Consider the following 23,450-nt stretch of genomic DNA (forward strand, 5'->3'; position numbering starts at 1 on the left):
AAAAAACAAAACAAAACTTCCAGGGAGCCTGGGTGGCTCAGTCAATTAAGCCTACAACTTCGGCTCAGGTCATGATCTCGCATTTGTGAGTTCGAGCCCCATGTCGGGCTCTGTGCTCACAGGGCATAGCCTGGAGCCTGGTTCAGATTCTGTGTCTCCCTCTTTCTCTGTCCCTCTCCTGCTCTCTCTCTCTCTCAAAAATGAATAAACACTAAAAAAAATTTTTTTAAAGTACTTCCTAAGGTAATGTGTTGAGAGTCACAGAGAAAGGCACATGGTGAGCATGCCGTCCCTACCTTTAGCCTCCCCTGCACAGGGTAGCCTATTCTGACTGATGAGCATATAATCTTATCCAGTGCTGAGTAAATGAAGAAGGAGACACACAATAAAGGTATAATGGTGAGTTATTTCTATGTAAAGGAGGGCCTAGAACTCAAGTCAGGAATGACTAGGCAAATTACATACCTCTCTAAGCCTCAGTTTTGGCATTTGTATAATTGGGATAATAAAGTACCTACTTCACAGAGTTGTGAGGAATAAATAAAATAATGCAAGAATGGGTGAAAAAAAAGGATGGGAAAAACAAATTACTTCTGTGTCAGAAGGGCAAAACAAAATACTTACATAGCTCATTTTAAAACAGGTATTTTTTTCTTAACACAAAAGTGAACTGCAAAAAAAGGTATCTTTGGGTCAGTAAAGTAAAATTCTTACTTCTAGGTCAAAGTTGGGTGATGCGGTGCTGCCTTTTCTCCGAGACTTCTCTTTTTTTCCACAAGATTCTTTGTTGGACATTTTGAAAAGCTAAAATAAACATTAAAAACACATTACGTGCGTGTGTGTGTGCGTGTGTTTTACCACCACCACCATAAAATACGTTAGAAATTCATCTTCTTTCAGTTATACAAAGACTGGAGTTTTACAAAATGATTTCCATTTTCTAACCATTCCCAAGACAACAGAATTCTCTCATTGTTCCACTTTATTTCACTTACAGTTTCCCTCATAATGATCTCTTCCTCTACTTCAGTTTCATCTATCACCTTTTTTGGAATGACTCTCAAAACTGTGCCTGTAGCCCTGATTTCTCTCCCAAGCTTCAGATCACCATTTTCCAACTGCCTGCAGAACTGCTGTATTTTGCCTTACCTACACCTCAAAACCAGTTAGTCCTAAGTCTTTACTCTCCTGATACACCCTCTACACTCAACTCAGTGTGCACCAGAAGCTTCCAGCGCTGGAATAGAAAGCCTAGGGGTTAGAAATATCATCAGGTCTGTTGGAACGGGAAGATAGACCGGAGTCTAGAAGCAAAGCCCAAAGGAGAGTTTATTGCTGACAGTGACACATATGGGGACTCTGAACATAAGAAAAGCTTTAGAAACCAAACAATTGCAATTACTCATGGTCAATCATGACCACAGTAAGTGAAGTTATATAAAATAATGCAAGTATACTAAATCAAACTTTTAGAATGCTTTGATGAATGTAGAGAGAAAGCAGGAAAATGCTGATAGCTAACAGAAATGCTAACAGTAAAAATTAACAAAAGCATATTCAACATAGATTTCCAAGCACTGATCCTAAATTGCCCAGAAATTTTGCTTTGTAAGATAATGTATGGCAATAACTGAATTCACAGTTGTGCTTCCAGATGAGAGTAATAATCTCCTTTTTCCTTCTCTTACTCCAAGGATTCTATTCCATGTTGGGGAAAGGTATAATAAAAAAAACAATAACTTCCATGAAATGAATTGCTTCAAGACAATGGACTACTTATAATGTTACTTTTTACAATTTAAACTGACCCAAGTTAGTCTTATGTCACTGCTTTGAATACAAAAATAAGCCCAATTAAAAAAAAAAATCACTGAAGATAATGGACTATCCAAGCAAAAACACCTACATGTTTACCATGACACATGTTTCATATTTATAATGGTGTGAAAGTCATGTTGGTTTTATGAAAAAATATAAGCTCAAACAGGGGAGACTTCCTGTGCTGGCCAGCCTCCAAAGTGGCTCCTGATGATCTCTGCTGCCTGGTAATTACACTGTTAGGTAGTCCTCTCACAATAAATAGGACTGACCTGTGTCACCAATAGGAATTGCTATATGGCATACGTGGCTAAGTTATATAAGACACTGTGGATTCTGTCTTTCTCTTACCCTAGGGAAAGCCAGCCACCATACCATGATGACTTTTAAGTAGCTCACTGAGGCCCACCAGTGAAGAACTGAGACCTCTTGCCAAAAAAGAACCAATTGCCAAGCATGTGAGTGACCCAGCTTTGAGGCTAATCCTGAAGCCCTAATCAAGACTTTGAGTGGCAGCATCCCTGGCTGATATTTTCACTGCAACCTCATGAGACTCAGAACCAGGTACCCCAGAAAGCCACTTCTTAATTTCTGACACACAGAAACTGTGAGGTAATAAATACTTGTTGTTTTAAACCACTAAGTTTTAGGATAACTTAGGCAGCAATAGATGAGTAATACGCTCAATATAATTCTTCAACTTTTAAGATTCTTTTTTTAAGCTGTCTCAAGAGCACAGACCACACTTAAAAGTTCTTATTGAAATTCCCAGAGTCCACACACTAAAATCTAACCCTTTCCATCTTCTGGTTTCCAGCTGATATACTGAATCAAGCTTTCAATTAGCCATCTAGCCTTTTAGAAATTAAAAAAAACAACAACAACAATGTTTGGATGATGCACAAATATAATTAGCCACTACTTATTCCTATAAGATATAACTTTAACAGTCAATCCATGGGTTCAACTGTTTCCATTAAACTGGGGAGGAGGGAAAAAAAAAAAAACCAACCCTCCAGATACACTTCCTAACTATTGGGCGGGCTGGGGGGGTTCGGAAGGTGGCAACTAAATTCCTATTACACTCTTAAAGTGCTAAATAATCACACTTGCTCTCACCTGGGCTCTGAAACAAGTAGGAAATAAGGAGACCAATGAGATAAGTAGGCATTTAGTATCAGATTTATTAACTAAGAAAACCGAACTGGAAGTGTGGACGTGTGAAACTAAAGGGGGCTTCCTTCTCCTCCCCTGCTGCCTATAACATTCGGACCAGTCCCAGGAGGAGCAGCCAGAAAACTCCAGCTTTCCTCTGCCTGCCCCAGTGGTTCTGAATGAATGAGGCTTAGGCTCAAGCAGGCCAGAGAGTAAGACAAGTACTGGGGCCAGGGGACTCACTGGGCAAATGCTGTGGGGAATCTGAATCGCATCAATCAAGTGACCTAAAACTCAACACACTCACAGCTCTGGTTATTAAGTCTAAATACAAGCGTAGGGCGCGCGCGCGCGCGCACACACACACACACACACACACACAACTTCCCTACCCACAGGACTCTTACAACCACAGGGCAGTGCTGATAATAGGAATCTGAGGTTAAAGCAAAATAAAGACAAAAGGAGAAGTGTTCAAGTTACGGTGTGGATGAGGGTGCGACAGGAAGCGCAGACCCCAACTCTAAGTCAACCAGACTGGCAGGCAAGCTAGTCAGCAGCTCGTAAACCGCCGCGGCCCACGGGCTCCGCAGAAACAAACCAGACCTTTGCTCTGAGCGAGGGGCAGCTCGAGAGGCTGACCCGAGCCAGAACCACACCCTTCACTGAGCTGGCTCATTCCCCGGATCCGCCCACAGAGTCACCCCGCCCAGGCTCGAGGGGCCCCGGAATCCTCCGACCAGCTGGCCATCCGCTAGGGTACCCCTGTGAGAGAAGTGGGAACTTGCCCAGCCAAACGTCAATTTGCGCCCCAGTTACCTTACTCGCGCCCACGAAGGTGGCAACTCCAGAGGCCCAGGACGTCCCCTGGTCCCGATGCCCGCTGGGAAATGTAGTTCTGCACTCGAACCAAGACTTTTCTACTCGAACGCTCCGAGCGTTTGTTTAGTTTCGCGTTTACTTCCTCCAAGGACTTGGAACTCGGGCTCCGCCCCAGGTGGCGCGCTGCACCCTGGGTATTGTAGTCTTGGTTCGCTTCCGTGGTTGACGGCTAGAACGGAGACGCACCGCGGAAGCGGAACTCTGTTACCTCATTGGATGCCGCCCCGATACGTTACTGCGCAGGCTGTGGTGGCGTCGTAACGCCTCGGGGAAAGGGAAGCGGACGGCACCGCGAATTGCTGCCTCTGGTTTTTTATTTTTCTGCTGACAGGATTTGGTCACTGGTTCTTCATCTTTTGTCTGTTGCACGCATCCAGCCCTCCCCATTTGCTTTCCCACTCCTTGGATCCAGCCCTCTGGGCTTTCACGCCAGTTCTCTCACCCCGCCGTGAGCCCCTCCTGGTCCCCGGGCGGGCCTGGCACGGAGGCGGTAACTATGGAGAATATGGCGGAGGAGGAGCTGCTACCCCAGGAGAAGGAGGAGGTGGAGGTGGCCCAGGTCCAGGTCCCGACCCCAGCTCCGGCCCCGGATTCGGCCCCGGCCCCGGACTCGGCTCCGACTCCGGCCTCGGCTCCAGCCCCAGCCCCTGCCCTGGCCCAGGCTCCGGCCCTGTCCCCGTCCCTAGCCTCTGCCCCTGACGAGGCTGAAAGCAGTAAGTGCAGGAGGCCCAGATCTTTCTGCCGCAAGAGAAGCGAGAAAGTGCGCCTTGCTGGGGAGTAGGGGAGGCCCTTCACTGGGATGGTTTTTATGGGGAAAGGCAGGTTTAGGGATGTGGGGGGAGGAAGGAGGGACCCGTGTAGTGGGTGAAGCGGGTACAGAATGGGAGAAGGCATCTCCAAAAACCTCGAGGACATCATGGTAGAGGATTTGTGGAGGCCAGGGGTGCTGCAGATAGAAGGAAATGATGAGGTTGAAGGCTTTTTCGTTAAAGGGGGTCTTTTCTGATAGGAAAATAGGAAGTTACACCTAATTTGGTAGTTTCCCTCTCAGCCCCGTCTGCAATGGTTCACGAAGTCCTTCGAAAAGTGGCATGGTAACCGAGGCAACCTGTTTACTGTAGTAGATCCCAGCTGCCAAATTTAGAAACCATTGCTGTCAAGTAGCTTTTATGCTCGACACGCACAAATAGATGAGTTTTTATTATTTAATTTTCTTCAGCATCTTGCTTCCAAAAAGAATTTGAGGCCGATAAGTAGTTTAAGAAAGGGTCGACTAAATTACAGATGTCTTCCCTCAGACATAAATGCCAGATGAGTTTTGTACTCCAGTTCCATCAGAAGTCGACTGTTGAAAATTATTAGCCCATTATTACTGTGTTTCTGTATGTGCGAGCATGTTTTGTAAGTGGTGATTTAGGGGACCGTAAGGAGTAACACTCAAGATCTTATGAATGTTTTAAATGTAAAGTCTAAGGGTTTTGTTTTGTTTTGTTTTGTGGGCCATAAATTGACCCTTAATGCTCTATCTGAATTATAACAAAATGATTTAAGTTAATTCATTTTCTTTCCTACCTCTAGGCCAGTTGTGAATTTAATATTTATAAAACACTTGGATAGTTATAGTTTAATAGAGTTGTGCAATTTTAAAGCCATATATAAATTGTTATAGTAGATTAAATAAAGAGTAGAGCTGATCACAGCAAAGACAAAGACAGCGTGCCTCTCTCTGGTAGGCCCCTCCTCCTCATACTAAATCAGAACTGGAAGGAGTTGCTTCTTCACCCACAACTACAGCTGGGGTTGGGGGTGGTACATTCTCCTGAGTAAGTAGCCTCCCTTCCTCCCCTCCAGGTTGGATTTGTTTATATTAATCGGAATTGGTTCAGCAGCTTTAGGGAATGCATGCTTCTTCAACTCCCCACCAGCAACAATATTTTAAACATAGTTTGGGAAGATATATATTCTAGAATTTACAAGTATGTCATTTGAGGAATGTATGATGTTTGAGAAACCTGAAAATGGATTACAGGGACAAATATATAATGATTTAGAAATCTGAAATGCATTGGAAATACATATTAATCTCACTTTAAAAATTATTTTTATACGGTCTAGTTAGTCCTTTGAAATCAGTCTTAAGTAGGCAGGATGAAGATGACACATCTGAAATAGAATTGAAAAATGGGGAAAAAGTAACAAGTTGTAAAAGAACCTCCTAGCGTTTTGGATTCATCTGTTTAACAGGAGGTTTGCCTATTGACTTCTGGATTATTAGTGTATTAGAAAAAGTTTGAGTGATTTAACTACAGATTGTCTGATATCTACTATTTTGAACCAGAAAGCAATTTCAGGCATATCATGAATCTTTAGACAGATCTTTGAGAGTTCTCTCTCATAGTGGACCACAGAATTTTCATTGTTCTCTTCTAACTTATCAGGTCCTTTTCTCTTATTTTATACTACTTAGAAAGATTTCAGAAAGCATATCTTTACATAGTACTGTATATCTTGTTTCACATACACAGATCTTTGAACTTTGGAAGCCAAAAGCCTTTATGACTACAAATGAAATGGATTGGTTTATACACATGGATTCATTGACTGAATCTTACTGTCTCCTCTAACAAAAGATTTTGCTCAAATGGGAAAAAAATTTTGCCTATTTATAGAAATTTTCTCTTCATAAAGTCACTTGAACAGTACCTAGTGTAATAAGTTAACCACTAACATATGTTGCTCTTTTTCTCTTTTAAAAATGAAGTAAAAATTTGTCTTTTAATAAATCTGAGTAGGAATATCTGATGGTGCTGAATTGAATTCCAAAATTACCGACTTTAGTATGCTACTGCATCTAAAATTGACTAATGATTTTTAAAAAAATATTTAACAAACTGTAGTGCCTGCTGTGTGCAAGATATTGTATTAGGCACGTAGCCATTACAAAACTGAGTAAGGCATAGCCCCTGCCTTCTTACTGATTATTTGTGGAGGAGACAAATAAGGGCACAAATTATACTGAAGAGTTAAAAAAAAAAAAAAAAAAAGAAGTGGGAGTGAAGCTTGGAGAGGAATAGGCAGGAAGGTAGCAATGACAAAAACAGAATTTAAAAGGCTTAAGGTTCTAAATTGTATAACCTAATTGTATAATGACTACTAGCGAGTCCTACGGTTTGCTGTTTTCTGTCTAGTTAGGGATTTTTCCTGTCAATTTTCATCTCCTAGTCTTGTATTTGTATTTTCAAGCTCCCACTTAGTAAATATTACTTTCCTTGGAGATATGTATATTCAAGTGTCTCTATCCTTAAAAAAAAAAAAAAAAGAAAAAGCAAACTACAGTCCCATCTATCTCCTTTTTTTATACTGCCACCTTTTTTGAAAGAAATAATCTATATGATTTTCTATATTTTGTGTTTTTTTTCTAATCCCATTGTATTCCAGAACACCTCACTGAACCTTTTTTGTAAAGGTCACTGGAGACCTGCTAATACTAAATCCAGTGGTCTTTTATTGATCTATGCAACTATTTGTGATACTTAGTGTTGAACATTTGTCTTTTACATTCTCTTTTCTCTTGGCTTCTATCTTATCTTGATTCTCCTTATCATTTATTCTTTTTGAATCTACCCGCCTGATTGTTTTTCCTTAGTGTCTCTTATGTTACCTGCATCTCTCCATACCTCATTTCCAAATTGCATCTATTTATACTAATCAGCAGAGGGTTCACAGCAGCTTTGGGTAATGCATCTTTGGGTAATAATCTTGGGTAAGATTTATTCATATATTCCAAAGTTTACAAGTATGACATTTGAAGAATGTATAATGTTTGAGAAACCTAAAAATGTGTTACTGGGGCTGGACTTTGCCCTTTTTCTTCTCTTTTTTCACAATGTTTTTTTCCTTCGGCTTTCTTAAGCTCCTAGTTTCACCTTACACATATTTATGATTTATATCCCTCTTGAGCTCCAAAAACAGTTCAACTGCATAAACTAAACTTGAATATGAATACTGGTATTACCTCAAACACACTATGTCAAAAACTAAATTCCCTTTTCTCCTTTCCTTTTCTACCCAAAATATTTTCCTCTTCCTTCATTGGTTAATGGTACCATTATTTTCAACTATATAAACTTGAAATCTTTTTAGAATCATTCTTGAACTTACTTTTCATTCACAGTTATTTCTCAAATCCAAAGTTCTCTGGTTTTTTTTTTTTTTTAACCATCTATTCTGTACCTTTCCATTGCTAATTTCTCACTTCAGTTACTGTCTTAGGTTCTACAGCCAGAGATAACCTCCTTAAATGCATTCAGATCATATCATTCACTTCCTCAAAATCATGCAGACTTCACAATTACCTGAAGATGAAAGTCCAGCCTAGCTTTCATAGAATTTATGTCTTCCATCATCTTTATACATTTTTGACTGCTTGTTCTCCTACCAACCCCATTCTCCAAACATACTACATTCCAGCCAGGGGCGGGATAGAGGTGGCTGTATTTTTTTTCTTTTTTTCCACATCCTGTGCCTTTGTCGATGAGGTTACTTCAGTTTATAAGGGCAGCCACCAAATCTCTGCTTATTGAAATTCTATTCATACCTTACATCTCAGTCAAATGCCACTTCTTCAGTGAAGACATTCCCAGAGGCAGTCATTGGAATTAATTCCCCCTTCCTATGTATGCCCACATCATGGTACCTTTACCTCAGTATTCATTTCATTCTGCCTTGTGTTATAGTTGGTTAACATATTAATATCACTTCCACCTGGTTGAAATTTCTTTATAAAGATAGGGGAGATGGCTTATGTTTCTTCATTTTGTTCAGAGTAAAAACATTTTTTGTGGAATTATATTGAATAATTAAAGTTTAAAGGTGTGAAGTTACACAGTGGCATTTTTTTACCCAACTTTTTGCAATCTGAGGCACGCTTGTCCATAAGCTGAGTTGCAGCAGTATTCCCCATCTAGGCACCAGGACGCCATGCTACAGGAAATACAAGTGTCGGAGTCTGTTGACGTGATCAAATAACTGGAATTCAGATTGTTAAAACATAATCTTCTAACTCTTAAAATTTCCTTTCAGAGAGACACATCTCAATTCAAAGGCAGCTTGCTGATCTAGAGAAATTAGCTTTCGTAACTGAAGGGGATTTTGACTCTGCCAGTTCGTTGAACTCAGATAATCTTGATGCAGGTACTTCCATATTTGGAGGGGTTTGTCTCCCTTAATTTCTAACAGTGTTTCATCTTTCAACTCATGAAAAATTGCTGAAAATAGACTTGTTTATTGCCATTGAACTAGAGCAGTAATAAATAAAATGTTTTCATTCAGGAAATTGGTAGCCTTCTACATGCACAGGTGTTACAGGAATAAGTTGTTCATTGCTCCTCGAGGAAATTATAATTTCATGATATATAAGTGCTGTCCATTCTATAAGTTAGGAATCGCATTTGGCTATGAGTAACGGAAATCCCAAGAAACCGTGCCTTACATAATAGAAAGGCTTATATTATGTCATGTAAAAGAAGTCCCACGGTGGGGAATTTTTAGGGCTGGTGCAAGAGTTCCTCATTGCTGTCACTGCCTCAAGCTCCTCTCTTTCTGCTTCGCCATCCTTAGTGCTTGAATTCTGTCCTCAGTATCACTTCATGGGTTTTTGAAGTAGGCAGAACATATGGAAAAATTAATTTTGCCTATACCTGCAGTGTGCTATATGGATTTAAAAAATAAGTTGCTGATGATTTCTGTATATTTTTATTGCTTTAAACCTGAATTTGAGATTTTAGTTTTTTTGTCCCTATCAAAGTTTATATTTGAGATCTGTTACATCTCTAATTAAATAAGACTTGTATTTTTTATGATCCATATCTTTTCATTAATAAAGAAGGAAGACTTTAACAAATTCTCAAATAGGATACAGCAGGTTCTAACTATGCTCCCTGTCCCAGAATGGCAGTTATTTTGGATCCCATGTACTCCTTCCACTCCTCCTGCTTTTCTGACTCCACCTGTTAACTGTTTTTGTTGCTGCCCAGAGTAGAATGCCACAGCAGGTGCTTATGCTTCCTGCCCAGCTGCTACCTCTCTGGGAGTGTGACAAGTGCTGCCCCTGATTCTCTCCCTGGCAGGCATTTTGGCTGGAGGGATATCATGTAGTTCATCACTTTCTCATTCTCTCTGTTCCCGAGGGCAACAAGGATATCAGCCACAGACAGGAGAGTTTTAGGGTAAAAAATCAATCACTGACCATGTGCTAATACAGTTATTGTTAACTACCTGGTGAGGCAGAGATGACTTCTCCCTAACGTTAACATAGACATTATCTAAGAAGTGTGTGTGTGTTGTGTGGAGGGAGTCCCCTATGACTTCTTTTGTAGCTAAGTCAACGTATTAGTAACTAGTATATTCTGTGCTTTATTGGTTTTCTGTTTTGTTTTGTTTTGTTTTGTTTTGTTTGTTTTTTGTTTTTTTTTGGCCAGGAAACAAACAGTCTTGTCCATTGTGCCCTAAGGAAAAATTCAGAGCTTGTAATAGCCATAAGCTTCGTCGTCACCTTCAAAATTTACACTGGAAAGTCTCGGTTGAATTTGAAGGTTAGTAGTTTTATGCTTGCTAAACATAAATGAAATTCAAGATTCAGTACCAGTTTTGGAATTTTATTGTGAACATAATCAAATATTTTCCATTTAAAATTTCTGAGGGATTTAATGACCCTCTTTTAACGTGTCTATTAATAAAAGGCCATGTAGCTCTCTGGCAACAAGATGTATGTTGCAAGTGTAGTTTAGCAAACATTTATTAAGCATCTGTTCTACACTGGGTACTTTGCTTGGCCCTGGGGGGGTCCCCATAACTTGTTGAACGACTACCATTTGACACATTCTTTTGAAGGTATAATGATTGTAAAACGAAATAAAATATGTAAGTATTGGAAAAGAGGAGACAATATCTTTTTTCTGCTGAATGCTTGAAAAAACTAGAGTTAGAGTATGTAGAATAGTAGTGGGATATAAGATAAATATTTGAAATCATTGCCTTTCTCTACTATAGATAAATGGAAATTAGGAAAAAGATACCAATTGTGATAATGACAAAAATGACATAATTTGGGGGACTAAATTTAACAAGAGGGCTCATATAAAGAATAAAGTTGAAGGACAAAAAAATGAGATCTTAGGGGTGCCTGGGTGGCTCAGTTGGTTAAGTGTCTGGCTCTGGTTTTGGCTCAGGTCATGATCTCACAGTTCGTTGATTTGAGCCCCACATCAGGCTCTGCACTGACAGTGCGGAGTCTGCTTGGGATTCTCTCTCTCTCTGCACCCCCCCCTTGTTCTGTAAAATAAATAAACATTTTTAAAAATTGAGGTTTTATCAAGTTAAAAGATTTCCTAGATATAATGAATTATTATTAGATTTTGAAGTGAATTATGTGAATTATACCATTTTTGGAAAGAGATCTGGCAACATTTTTAAAATTTAAAATGTATATATCTCCCAGGCACTCCCTCCTTTGGGAGTAAAAGAATCAATAGGCAAGAATAGATATACAAGAATATTTATTGCAGCTTGTACTTAGTGACAAAAACTTGAAACTAAAATAAAAGGAATGGTTGAATACATTATGGTACATAAGTGCCATGACATATTATGCAGGCATCGTAAAGAGTATGTGTTAGATGAGTACTAGCTTACTTGGAAGGATTTCCATGATAAACTGCAATTGAATACAATATATATGGAAGATTTTATGATACTACATTTGGATAAAAACCAAAAATACCCCCCCCCAAAGCCCTAAATATCAGTCTTAAGCGTATGTATATTTACATTTGAATATGATTTTGTGAGTACAGGTGTTATTAAGTGTGGTTATCTGGAGTTTGAACCAAACCGGATGAAATAGCCAGTATGAGACACCCAGAAAAGAAGCCAGAACTATTTTCTTAGTGGTACTGGTACAAGGTTCTCACTGGTTCCTGAGGGAAGAAGGAATTAGAGACTTAATTCAGAAGCCATCCTGTCTTTTATGTTTAATTATACATAAGAATGTGTAGTAAATCATGTTGACTTTTTATCAAAAAAGAGAAATGTCTCATTTTAATTAAAAAGGTCTCTTTTGTATTCTTTATTTAAGCCATTGTTTAACCATTAGGTTTAGTCTTCCTCCTTCAAGTTATTCTGGTAAATGGCTCATGGTATTTCTTTACTCTCTTAAGTACATTAAGTTGGGTTTTTTCACATGGTGATCTGGTAGATGGTGAGTGTCATAGTTTTTGTCCTAGCAAGCAGGTCTCAAAGTAGTTGACAAATATGTTTAAGGTAGAAGCATCAAGACCTCTCAAAGGGATAGAAGTGAGATGTGAGGGAGAAAAAAGCCAAGAATGGCGGTGGTCCAGAGCCGGCTCTGGTGGTCCAGAGCCGATGGCCAAGAAAGAATTCTTGAAGACGTCTTTGGTATAAAAAGGTGATTTTATTAAAGCATGAGGACAGGACATGTGGGCAGGAAGAGCTGTACTGTAAGTGTGGGGGGTAACTAGTTTACGGAGGGGGTGGGGGAGATAGAATCAAGGGGGAATTTCCAAAGAGACTTTCACATGCTAAAGGCTTATCGGAGGCCTAGCTGTAGTTAAGCTAAAGTTGTTTTTCCCTCCAGCAAGACATTAAGACTGTAGAGAGTTCTTATACTCTGGTTTATTGATGGGATTGCCTTTTTCTAGTAAACTGGTGGAGACTTAATCAGTTTGACCATTTGTTTTTTGGGTAGCCAGGAGTGTCCAAGGAATATCATACAGGTGTGGGGGGGGGGGGTGGGGGGAGGTGCTTTTAGCCTCACTTTGCCCTCAGCTCTCCCCATCCTCCCTCATCATTAGGACCAGATACTGGGGAAGAAGGCCAAGACCTCAGATTTAGGCATGCAAAGGTTTAGATGCATCTACTGGAGATGTCAGTAGCTTGTCCAGATATGAATCTCAGGTTTGGGGGAAAGGTCTGGGCTAGAGATACAAGTTTGGGAATTGTCAGACTACAAATAGTATTTAAAGCTATATGACTGGATGGGATAACCATAGGAGTACATATCAGTGGAAAAAAAGAAGTTGCTGAGTCCTGAAATACCTCCGTATGTACAAGTAAGAGAAACAATTAGATATAAGGAATGAGAAGAAAGGAGTTGGAGATCACTTAAAGTTAGGAGAAACTGGAAGGCATTATCATTCATTTAAAAAGTGGAAAAGAGACCTGGTTCAAGGGGAAATGATATATTTATAGTCCATGACAGTAGATTTTGAAATGCTGACCTGATAACCCAGGCATACATCCTCAATAAGCAGTTAGAAATAGAGATCTGGCCTTCAGTAAGGAGTTAGTAACTACAGCTAGAATTTGGAATTCCTTCCCCCAGTGGAGATAGTTGCAGTCATAAAAGGCATTAAAATTACCAAGGAAACGAGGGAAAACAGTCATGTAGCAGAGCAAGCCTACAGAAAGTCTACGTTTTAGAGTATAACAGAGGGAAGAGGAGCTGTGAAGAAGATTAAGGGTGGGAGAGAACTAAGTGCCGTATCATCAATGGAAGAAGAGGCTATGTAATGGCAAATGTAGCATGAGGCAAAGAAGATGAAGCCTAAGAAAAGTCAACATGACAGAATAGATGAGAAAATTGAGTCCCAAAGAAGCTAACTAACCAAGACAATGCACGGTCTTGGCAGAACCAGAATTCAAACCTGGATCTCATATATTTGCTTTTATGCTATATCTTATGTAACAAATATCTAAAACTAACAGTCTCATTCAAATAAATTACGATATTATAAATACAAGAAGAATTCCAGTTATTCTTATAAAATTTGCTAATAATTTTTAATGATAATGGACTATTTAGTGAACAGTGATATGACAACCAGCAATTCTTCACTTTAGGTTACAGGATGTGCATCTGTCACTTACCTTGTCGACCAGTGAAACCAAACATTATTGGAGAACAGGTAATCAGATGTTAGATTTATTTTTAAATTTTGCCCTCTTTAAAGAAAGCACAATTTTTACTTGCTCTAAGGCTATGGGCATATTTGGCAATGAGGTTTACTTTAAGATTTTGTATCTGAGTGCTTTCAGATTATCCTAGCAGGAAAAATACGAACTATATGAAAAAAAGAGTTGCTGTATTGAACTTTTCATTTTATAATTTTAAATTTTAGTCAGAGAAACTGTTTTCTTATGTTCAAAAGGGAAATTGACCTATTTACTAATTTTGGAATGGAGAATTTAAATAAAAAGTAAATTTTTTCTTTTGTAATAAATTTTGATTCTGGAATAAAAGCCTTCAATTTCTGTGACTTAGTAAGTATCTTAGTGTGTGTCAATTCATATTTATCTTCTCTATACTTTTAATTTGTCAAAGGACAGTATCAAGAATCTTTCTGAAATCTTAATAATTCTTTAAAAAGTACATGTGTTCATTTTTAGCACAGATGTGAATTTTGGGGAATACAAATTACATAATATTTTTTAGTGCTGCTATCTTGAGTGAATACTAGCTTAATGAGGCCTCGTTATTAATTTTTTTTCATGTCACTAAAAAGAGTAAAGTGCTGGGGAGAAAAAACCCAAAAATTTCTTACATAGTAATTAGGACAATGCTTGGCCCATCGGCCTTATCCAGGACATTTTGAATATGATAACCACAGTACCATAAGGAACTCTGTGCAGTGTTCTCAACTTGCTGTTTGATTCCAAGTAAATAGGATCTAAGATCTTAGAAGATCTAAGAGTAAAAGTCATCAAAACTAGGAAAAACCCAGTGGAGTAGTCTTTTTATTCTCAACTAAATTTTAAAGAAATTTTCAAGTGAGAATTTTTTACTTGGACAAATAGACTTTTAAAAAAAAGTCTTTTTTTAATATTTAAGTAATCTCTATACCCAATGTGGGGCTCGAACTCACAATCCTGAGATTAAGAGTCGCACATTCTACCAACTGAGCCAGCCAAGTGCCCCAAGACTTATTATGTCTCTAACATTTTGTGATGTGCTGAAACTAACTGAAATTTCTAGAAATATTGAAAGCTGATTGTTAAATATGGCCATTATTAAAAATTAAATTGTATAAACCTTAAGGTGAATATATTACAAAGGTAATAGTCTTCAAATCTCATCACTTCCTAATTATTTTACTACATTTTTGTATTATCCACCTGGTAGCCATGTTTTCTAGTATGATATTATCTATCTCTTCCCAAATTCACATTTAGTGACAGCATATGAGTAGCTTGAAATCTGCAACAATTATAGTTTGAAATTGGCCATGATAGAGTATATATGCCACAGAAAGCAGCAAACACTGTAAGTCAGGGCTTTATTTTCCTGGAGAACAATTGTTAAACATCTACCAGCACAGCGCTGCTAATGTTATACCATTTGTAAGTGCTACTTATAGAAAATAGGGTACAGTTATTTGCTGATTAGAATGAATGAACAAAACAAATTAAATGAGTGGTCTATTATAAAGTAAGTAAAAATCATATGTAAATATAGATGAGGAAATAAAGATCCCTTCAAAGTCCCATGGCAATATTAATACTCTCTTCTCTACCATTAAACCCAAGATATGCTAACATACTTAAATTTGCAATCTTAAATAAACTTCTGTTGGGGCGCCTGGGTGGCGCAGTCGGTTAAGCGTCCGACTTCAGCCAGGTCACGATCTCGCGGTCCGTGAGTTCGAGCCCCGCGTCAGGCTCTGGGCCGATGGCTCGGAGCCTGGAGCCTGTTTCCGATTCTGTGTCTTCCTCTCTCTCTGCCCCTCCCCCGTTCATGCTCTGTCTCTCTCTGTCCCAAAAATAAATAAAAAATGTTGAAAAAAAAAAATTAAAAAAAAAAAAAAAAATAAATAAACTTCTGTTTCATTGTTTTAGTAATTTACCTGTATATTTAAATTAAATACTCTGTTTGATAGATATCCAGTAAAATGGGCGCCCATTATCATTGTATCATTTGTTCAGCAACAATCACCAGAAGGACCGATATGCTGGGACATGTTAGGCGACATGTGAATAAAGGAGAGACGAAATCCAGGTATATTGCTGGTAAGTTGAGCAATATATTAATAGGTAAATTCTTAAATAATGGTCCAGTTATTATTTTCAGACATCAAGTAGATAAAATATAGTGACTTCACCATTTAATTGACTACTAATCCATGACTTCAGGTTTCTTTTCTTTCTGTAAGGCTCCTCATAACATTTAACTGATTGATGCCAAAGTAAATATAGGTATCTTAATGAAAGATTATAGATAACTATGTTGTACTTACTGTTGAAAAACACTGGAAAAAGGAAATAGAGTGATATAAAGATCATTTATTATCCTGAAGTGCTATCAGGTTATTAATAGGTTATTATTACTGAGGCAGCCCTTCTCAAAATTAAGATTAATTAAGACATCATGCCCTACGGCATCCATTGTATGTAATGAATTAACTTCTCTCCTACACATCTAAAATGGTACTATGTACCTTTTAAGAATTGAAAAAAATAATTTTCTGTAGAGCTTAATTTTCTAATAGAATCTGGTTTGAGAAAGGCTGATCGTGTGAAACATGTCACATGCCACTTAGGTAGGCGTAGAATATATAATGCAACACTAGGAAAGGTTACGATGATTTGGCACTGTAAAAAAAGAAATGTGGGGGCGGCTGGGTTGCTCAGTCAGTTGAGCATCTGTCTCTTGACTTTGGCTCAGGTCATGATCCCGGGGTTGCAGGATCAAGCCCAGGGTTGGTCTCTTTGCTGAGTATGTAGCCTGCTTAAGATTGTCTCTCTCTCTCTTCCTCTGCACTCTGCTGCTCTCCACTGCTAGTACTTTCTCTGTCTCTAAAAAAAAAAAAAAAAAAAAAAGAAGGAAAGAGATATAGTTGCCATGTAGTTAACATTCTGATCATAATATTATCAAGAAATCCAAACATAAAGAATCTCAGTTATTTTTCCCCACACATGATATGTATGTCTCATTTCTTAAATATTTAAAATAAAACACACAAATATATCGGTATTTCATTTGGGTTTATAGCTAAATGATTCTAATGTATACTAAATGTAGAATCTTTTTCTTTTTTTTCTGTTACTTTATACCCATTTGAATGTAATTTGTGATTTAAAATTATAATCATAAGAAAGTGTTCTGAAGGGGCACCTGGGTGGCTCAGTTAGTTAAGCATCCGACTTTGGCTCAGGTCACGATCTCACGGGTTTGAGCCCCACATCGGGCTCTGTGCTGACAGCTAAGAGCCTGGAGCCTGTTTCCCATTCTGTGTCTTCCCCTCTCTCTGTCCCTCCCCTGCTTGTGCTCTGTGTGTATCTCTCTCTCAAAAATAAATAAACATTAAAAAAAAAAGTTCTGAAATCTAGCATGCTCAGGAAGTATAGTGATTCTTAGTCATCCATGATAGCTAATGGAATGAAACCATACAGAGATACTAATTTTATAACAGTTATACCACAGTAAGATATGTTTAACAGCCAACCTATGTAAATGCAGCATAGTAGTTTGATGAATAATAAAGGTATTTTAGAATTTTTATAATGGTTTTATGTTAGGTTAATTGTTCTTAACTAGGTTTCATAATATAGATGTATTATGTTCTAGGCAGATAAGATTTTAACTTAAACTTTAATTGCCCAAATACTTAATTGAATGCTACTCTTTCCTACAGACAGTACTGAACAGATAGATCAGTTTAGGGTTTTTCTTCTTTGATATCTGCCCGGTTGATTACATTAACAAAGTATTATAAAGGAAAGTTATTTCTTTTAACGTATATTGTTTTAGATACTTAGAATTATTTTGTATTTCACTGGAAATCTTTGTTTTTCATCTTAGCTTCTGCTGCTAAACCACCTAATGAAATTTTGAAAGAGGCAGACACAGATGTACAAGTTTGTCCTAACTATTCTATACCTCAAAAAACAGATTCCTATTTTAATCCCAAAATGAAACTAAATCGGTAAGATGAATTGAAAAAAGGGTTATGGGATGTTTCAAATGATTACAAATGTGACCTTCTTTTTATGTTCTAATATATTGAAATTTAAAACTGGGTACAGAATGAAAATCATCTGTTTTAGTATTTTTCAGAATGATTGTTTTCTTTTTTTCCTACCAAACTAATTTCTTTCTCAGTAAAATAGGCCTGCCTTTATATAATTAATGAACAGGCTGGTGCTTTAGTGGGCAAGTTTTATTTATGAAACCATTATTCATGGTGAATGCTTGTTTATAGAGCCCAGTTAGATTGATAGTTTAATTTCACACATGTTTAGTTCTTGTACTACTAGGTAAAGAATATGTTACTACGTCTTCTTTCAAAATAGTTTGTATAGTAAATAGGAACCCTAATTCTTACTATTCTTAAATAAAATCTAGAGTGATGAAGCCATGATGCAATAAGATTATTTCAGATTATTATACTTTTTTCTAGACAGCTAATATTTTGTACATTGGCTGCTTTGGCCAAGGAACGAAAACCTTTGGAATGTCTAGATGCCTTTGGAGCCACTGGTAAGTAATGAAGCTTTTTTTGGATCCCACTTTAATTACCAGATTTATGCAGTATCTTTTCTTGGAAAATTTATATGGATATTGTATCTAGCAGAATATTTTTACATAAAAAGTAAAGACCCAAGGTAAATATTTTTATTGTGCAAAAATTTCAAATGTATACAAAAGTAGAATTTAATAAATGAATCCCTGTGTATCTGTCACTCACTTCAAAAATTATCAACTTAATGCTTGTTCGTGTATATGTATCTCATGCACTTACCCTTATACCTCCTCCACCATCCTTCATCCCTATTACTTTGAAACAGATTACAAATATGTCATTTTATCTGTAAATATTTTCAGTTGGATCTCTAAAAGATAAGGACTTTACAAAAACAAAACGTTGATACCATTATCACACATTGATATCATCAAATGTTTAGCTATGCTAAACATAGCTAGAGCTAGGCTCTCACAGTTTCTTAAAAAATCAAGTAGGAATTCAGATGAAGACTATGCATTTTCATTGTTTGAGATATCTAAGTGTCTTTTTGCTCTGTATTCATTTCCATCATTTTTTCTGCGTGTGTGATGATTATTTGTCAACATACAGCTTGTCTATATGTCTATTGTCTTTTCCAGAGTCTAGATTTTTGTTGATGGTATCTTCATAGCTCATAAAACCTGTTTCTTTATCTCTAGTATTTCTGTATATTGGTAGTTATCTCCAGTATTCCTGTATATTGGTAGTTATCTCCAGTATTTCTGTATATTGGTAGTTGAGTCTTCAGGTTTGATCAGATTCAAATAGGATTTTTTTTTTCCAAGAATACTTGTTTACTGCAATTAGGAAGTATTTGATGTTTGGTTGTCTCTCTTTTTTTGTGATGTGATAAATTGCCTAGTCATTAGGCAGTGGGGTAAGGTGAAATTTTAAAGACTGAGAACATTTTCCTAAAAGAACTTAACAGTAAAGAAAAGATCATGGAAGAGTAGAAAATTTCTAAGAAGCCACCTGTACCTAATCCAAGTCTTTCTTTTTAAAGGTTAGAGGAGTATATTCTTGGGAAGTTTGTAATAAAAGGATGAAAGCGTGAGTTAGCTCTCCTTTTCAAGTTCCTCTTCACAGGGAAAAGTAGTGGTTAAAAGCAATTTAATATCTTGCATAATCTGATCCCAACCTACTTTTCCAAATTCAGTTTTCAGCATTTTCCCTTGTACACAACCCTTTACTTTTTTATTTTTCTTTTCTTTTTTTTTCCTTTCTTTTCTTTTCTTTTTTTTTTTTTTTTTTTTAACATTTTAGCTATTTCACTCATCCCCTTACCCAGCTCCCTTCTGGTGACTACCAATTTGTTCTCTGTATTTAAGAGTCTGTTGTTCTGTTTGTCTCTTTTTTTCCCTTTGTTTGTTTTGTTTCTTAAATTCCACGTATGAGTGAAATCTTGGTATTTATCTTTGCCTGTCTGTTTCACTTAGCATTATACTCTCTAAGTCCATCTGTGTTGTTGCAGATGGCAATATTTCATTCTTTTTTATGGTTGAAAGGTATTCCATTGTATATATACCCCATTTTTATTCTATCAGTGGATACTTGGGTTGCTTTTATATCTTAACTATTATAAAAAATGCCACAGTAAACATAGGGATGCATGCATATATTTTTTTGAATGTGTTTACATTTTCTTTGGGTAAATAGTCAGTAGTGGAATTACTGGCTCATGTGGTGATTCTGTTATTTTTTTTGAAGAATTTCCATACTGTTTCCCACAGTGACTGCAGCAATTTACATTTCCACCCACAGTGCATGAGGGTTTCTTTTTCTCTGTACCCTCACCAACACTTATCTTGATTTTTTTGATTCTAGCCATTCTTACAGGTGTAAAGGTGATATTTCATTTTTATTTGCCTTTTACTCATGATTAGTGATGTTGAGCATGTTTTGATGTGTCTCTTAGCCATTTGTGTGTCTTCTTTGGACTCTTGACCACTTTCACCCAGTTCTTCCACCCTCTGCCCCCAACTCTGGCAACCACAAATCTGATCTCTGTTTCTATGAGTTTGGTATTTTTAGATTCCACATATAAGTGAAATCATACAATGTTTGTTTTTCTCTCTTTCACTTAACATAGCGCCCCCACAGTTCATCCATGGTGTCACAAAAGACAGGATTTCCTTCTTTTTTATGGCCAAATAGTATTTTATTGTGGGTGTATATGTGTGTGTGTATATCACATTTTCTTTATCCATCAATGGACACAGGTTGTTTCCATGTCTTGGCTATTGTAAATAATGCTGAAATGAACTACTCTTTTTTTCACCTGAAATCATTAAAGCTAATGTTTGGGGAAGATCTTTTCAGTCCTTTCTTTTAATGTTCCTTTGTAAATTTATATCCGTTCATAGCAGTTAGTCTGCATGCTTCCCCATCTCTAAAATGTGAATATCAGAACTTATTTCACAAGCTTGTTATGAGAATATGAAAATTTTTGTAAAGACCATAGTGCATAGTAGATGTTAAATATTTACATTTATGAGGCACATGTATGGAAAAGCTGGTCTATACTTTTAGTACATGGGGGTTTTCTAATCCACAGTGGCTGGGCCCGTGTCACCATCTCCTTTGTAATGAATGTCCCCTCTGACTCTAATCCAGTAGGTATAGAGAGCCTATGAGAAGAGGCTTTCTTGGTCTGAATTCTTGATCTTTGCTTACATATACAAAGTTGTTCTCTTCAATTCACAGTGATGCTATTGTGCAGTTTTGGAAACATTGGTCCAGTAAAGTTGTTTTCATATTTTGGTGCATTAGGTAAACTTTAGCAGTGGGGGGAGTTCCAACTTCCCACCCACCAAGCAGAGTAACTCCACTCTTACTCACATTGTATGTTGGCTTTCTCTGTAAGATTTAGTTTGAAAAAAGCATTATAAGAAATTTTAAAAAAGAAAACCTATTCCCCAGAATAAAGAACAAACAAAAATTTTATTTGAATCTGGATTATAGAAAAGTTTTGGAAGAATTATTAAGGGAAATCTGCTCAACACATTTTTTGTGTGTGGTCACTTTTCTTCAGAGGCTTTGTAGTGAGTAAGTAGAAAAAGTTATGTATGAAAATACTAAGATTTTGAAACATGTGTTTTTGTTTTTATAAAAGAGTATATACTTTATTATTATATACTGTTTTTATTCTTTAATTAATTTAAAAAATTCATTTTCTGGGGCGCCTGGGTGGCTCATTCAGTTAAGCATCTGACTTCAACTCAGGTCATGATCTCATGGTTTGTGGGTTCGAGCCCCGTGTTGGGTTCTGTGCTAATAGCTCAGAGCCTGGAGCCTGCTTTGGATTCTGTGTGTCCCTTTCTCTCTGCCCCTCCCCCACTCACACTCTGTCTCTCTCTCTCAAAAATGAATAAATGTTAAAAAAAAATTTTTTTTTCATTTTCCTTCAAATTTTTCCTAAGGGATAATGGGATTACAATGGGCAAAACATCTCGGAAATGCAGTTAAGGTTACAATTAATGACTTGAATGAGAACTCTGTGACACTGATTCAGGAAAATTGCCATTTAAACAAGTTGAAAGTGGTGGTAGACAGTAAGGAAAAGGAAGAGAGTGATGATATTCTTGAAGAAGGAGAAGAAAATCTTGGTAACATTAAGGTGACCAAAATGGATGCCAATGTACTAATGCATTTGAGATCCTTTGATTTCATGTAAGTGAAAAACTTTGCTGTGTCACTTTCTAAACTGGCCTGGATTGCGGGGGGGGGGGGGGGGGGTGGGGGTGGGGGGCGGGTGTTGGAGGGGTTAAAAATTAAGATGGTTGTTGTTTATTTGAATTAATACAGTTTTTTACCATTGGCCTAAGGAAAGCAGTAGGAACATTTTCTAGCATTTGAAATAAAATTCCCAAGCATGACAATTTTTCTCTAAAACTGATTGATTTTTATATGTCTGACATATCATATGGTCATTTTCTTACATAATTTAAAAACAGAATTATATGTTTAAGATAGATTTGTAAAATACTTTTGAATCCATGGAATTTTATCATTAGACATAATGACAATGGTACCATTTTGATTACTAGTATGATTTTAAATATGTCTGTATTCTTTCTGATTTTAGACACCTAGACCCTTTTGGAACATCGGTGAACTATCTAGATTCTGCATTCAGAAATATAAGAAACCTTGGCATAGTGTCTGTGACTTCTACAGATATCAGTTCTTTATATGCCAAGGCACAACATGTTGCCCGGCGTCACTATGGCTGTAATATTGTCCGAACTGAGTATTACAAGGAACTAGCAGCCAGAATTGTTGTAGCTGCAGTGGCAAGGTACCAGACTGACAGCAATGTGCCTAGTATGTTTGGCTGTGTGATAGAGCTACTATTACAAAAAGTGCCAGTTGCATTTTTCAAAAAATTCACAGGGTACAAATTCTCTATTCATGTCTGTGATCTTGATTTGTTTGGTAATCTTATGTCGTATCTGTTACAATTTGATTTAAAAACTTTTGTGTCTAGAATAGTTTACTCTCCAATTAAAAATTTTATTAAAGTAAGTAGTAATAAAGAAGAGATAAGAATGAAAGTTACTTCAAATCAGTTATTTTAACAACGTAGGGTAGGTGGGGATACCACCGTGAAAAGAAAAAGCAAAGGTTGTTTTTAGATTTAGAAAAAAATCACTGTTATATGTCCATTTCATCTCTTTACATAGTTTGAATAAAACGATGGCTTATATGGGCGCCTGGCTGGCTCATTTGACAAAGCATGTAACTCGTGATCTTGAGGTCATGGATTCAAGCCCCACATTGGGTGTAGAGATTACTAAAGTAATAATAATAATAATAAACATAAATAAATTTTAGAAATGATGGCTTATATACTTGATTCTGCAAAGTGATCTCACCCACAAAACAAAGTTCTTTTTTCATCAGGATTTCTAAAGAAAGCAAGGAAGATTTCTTTGAGCACCAGTTTGATTCAAAAAATTATGCTAGAAGAAGAATATAACAATATAATATAAATTGACACTGAGAACATAGCTAATGCAT

At 37.1% G+C, this 23,450-nt stretch overlaps 2 protein-coding genes across 12 annotated transcripts in view; one reads left to right on the top strand and one right to left on the bottom strand.

The window, feature by feature from the left end:
• Nucleotides 1–3,961, bottom strand: part of SWT1 (SWT1 RNA endoribonuclease homolog) — a 106,280-nt gene extending 102,319 nt beyond the window's left edge. For 5 of the 8 annotated variants that reach the window (XR_009254020.1, XR_009254019.1, XR_009254021.1 and 2 more), the window contains exons 1-2: nucleotides 3,793–3,961; nucleotides 715–804 (exon numbers count right to left, since the gene is read on the bottom strand). Coding sequence is in view for 3 of the 8 variants with exons in the window: in XM_058700612.1 (XP_058556595.1) it covers nucleotides 715–795 (81 nt within the window). In the remaining 5 variants the exon portion in view is untranslated. The remainder of the gene's footprint in view (nucleotides 1–714; nucleotides 805–3,792) is intronic. The other 3 variants (XR_009254018.1, XR_009254017.1, XM_058700610.1) reach the window with 1 other exon arrangement.
• Nucleotides 3,962–4,090: 129 nt separating this feature from the next.
• The window catches only part of TRMT1L (tRNA methyltransferase 1 like), a 41,016-nt gene continuing 21,656 nt past the window's right edge, over nucleotides 4,091–23,450 (top strand). Inside the window, exons 1-9 of one of the 4 annotated variants that reach the window (XM_058700613.1) lie at nucleotides 4,092–4,568; nucleotides 8,938–9,048; nucleotides 10,335–10,448; nucleotides 13,774–13,838; nucleotides 15,807–15,936; nucleotides 17,729–17,852; nucleotides 18,327–18,406; nucleotides 21,851–22,100; nucleotides 22,516–22,728. In XM_058700613.1, the coding sequence (XP_058556596.1) occupies nucleotides 4,352–4,568; nucleotides 8,938–9,048; nucleotides 10,335–10,448; nucleotides 13,774–13,838; nucleotides 15,807–15,936; nucleotides 17,729–17,852; nucleotides 18,327–18,406; nucleotides 21,851–22,100; nucleotides 22,516–22,728 (1,304 nt within the window). In that variant the 5' untranslated portion in view covers nucleotides 4,092–4,351. Of the gene's footprint in view, nucleotides 4,569–8,937; nucleotides 9,049–10,334; nucleotides 10,449–13,773; nucleotides 13,839–15,806; nucleotides 15,937–17,728; nucleotides 17,853–18,326; nucleotides 18,407–21,850; nucleotides 22,101–22,515; nucleotides 22,729–23,450 lie in introns of all 4 variants that reach the window. The other 3 variants (XM_058700615.1, XM_058700616.1, XM_058700617.1) reach the window with 3 other exon arrangements.

The sequence above is a fragment of the Neofelis nebulosa genome, chromosome 15 (assembly GCF_028018385.1).
Source record: "Neofelis nebulosa isolate mNeoNeb1 chromosome 15, mNeoNeb1.pri, whole genome shotgun sequence".
Lineage (NCBI taxonomy): Eukaryota > Metazoa > Chordata > Mammalia > Carnivora > Felidae > Neofelis > Neofelis nebulosa.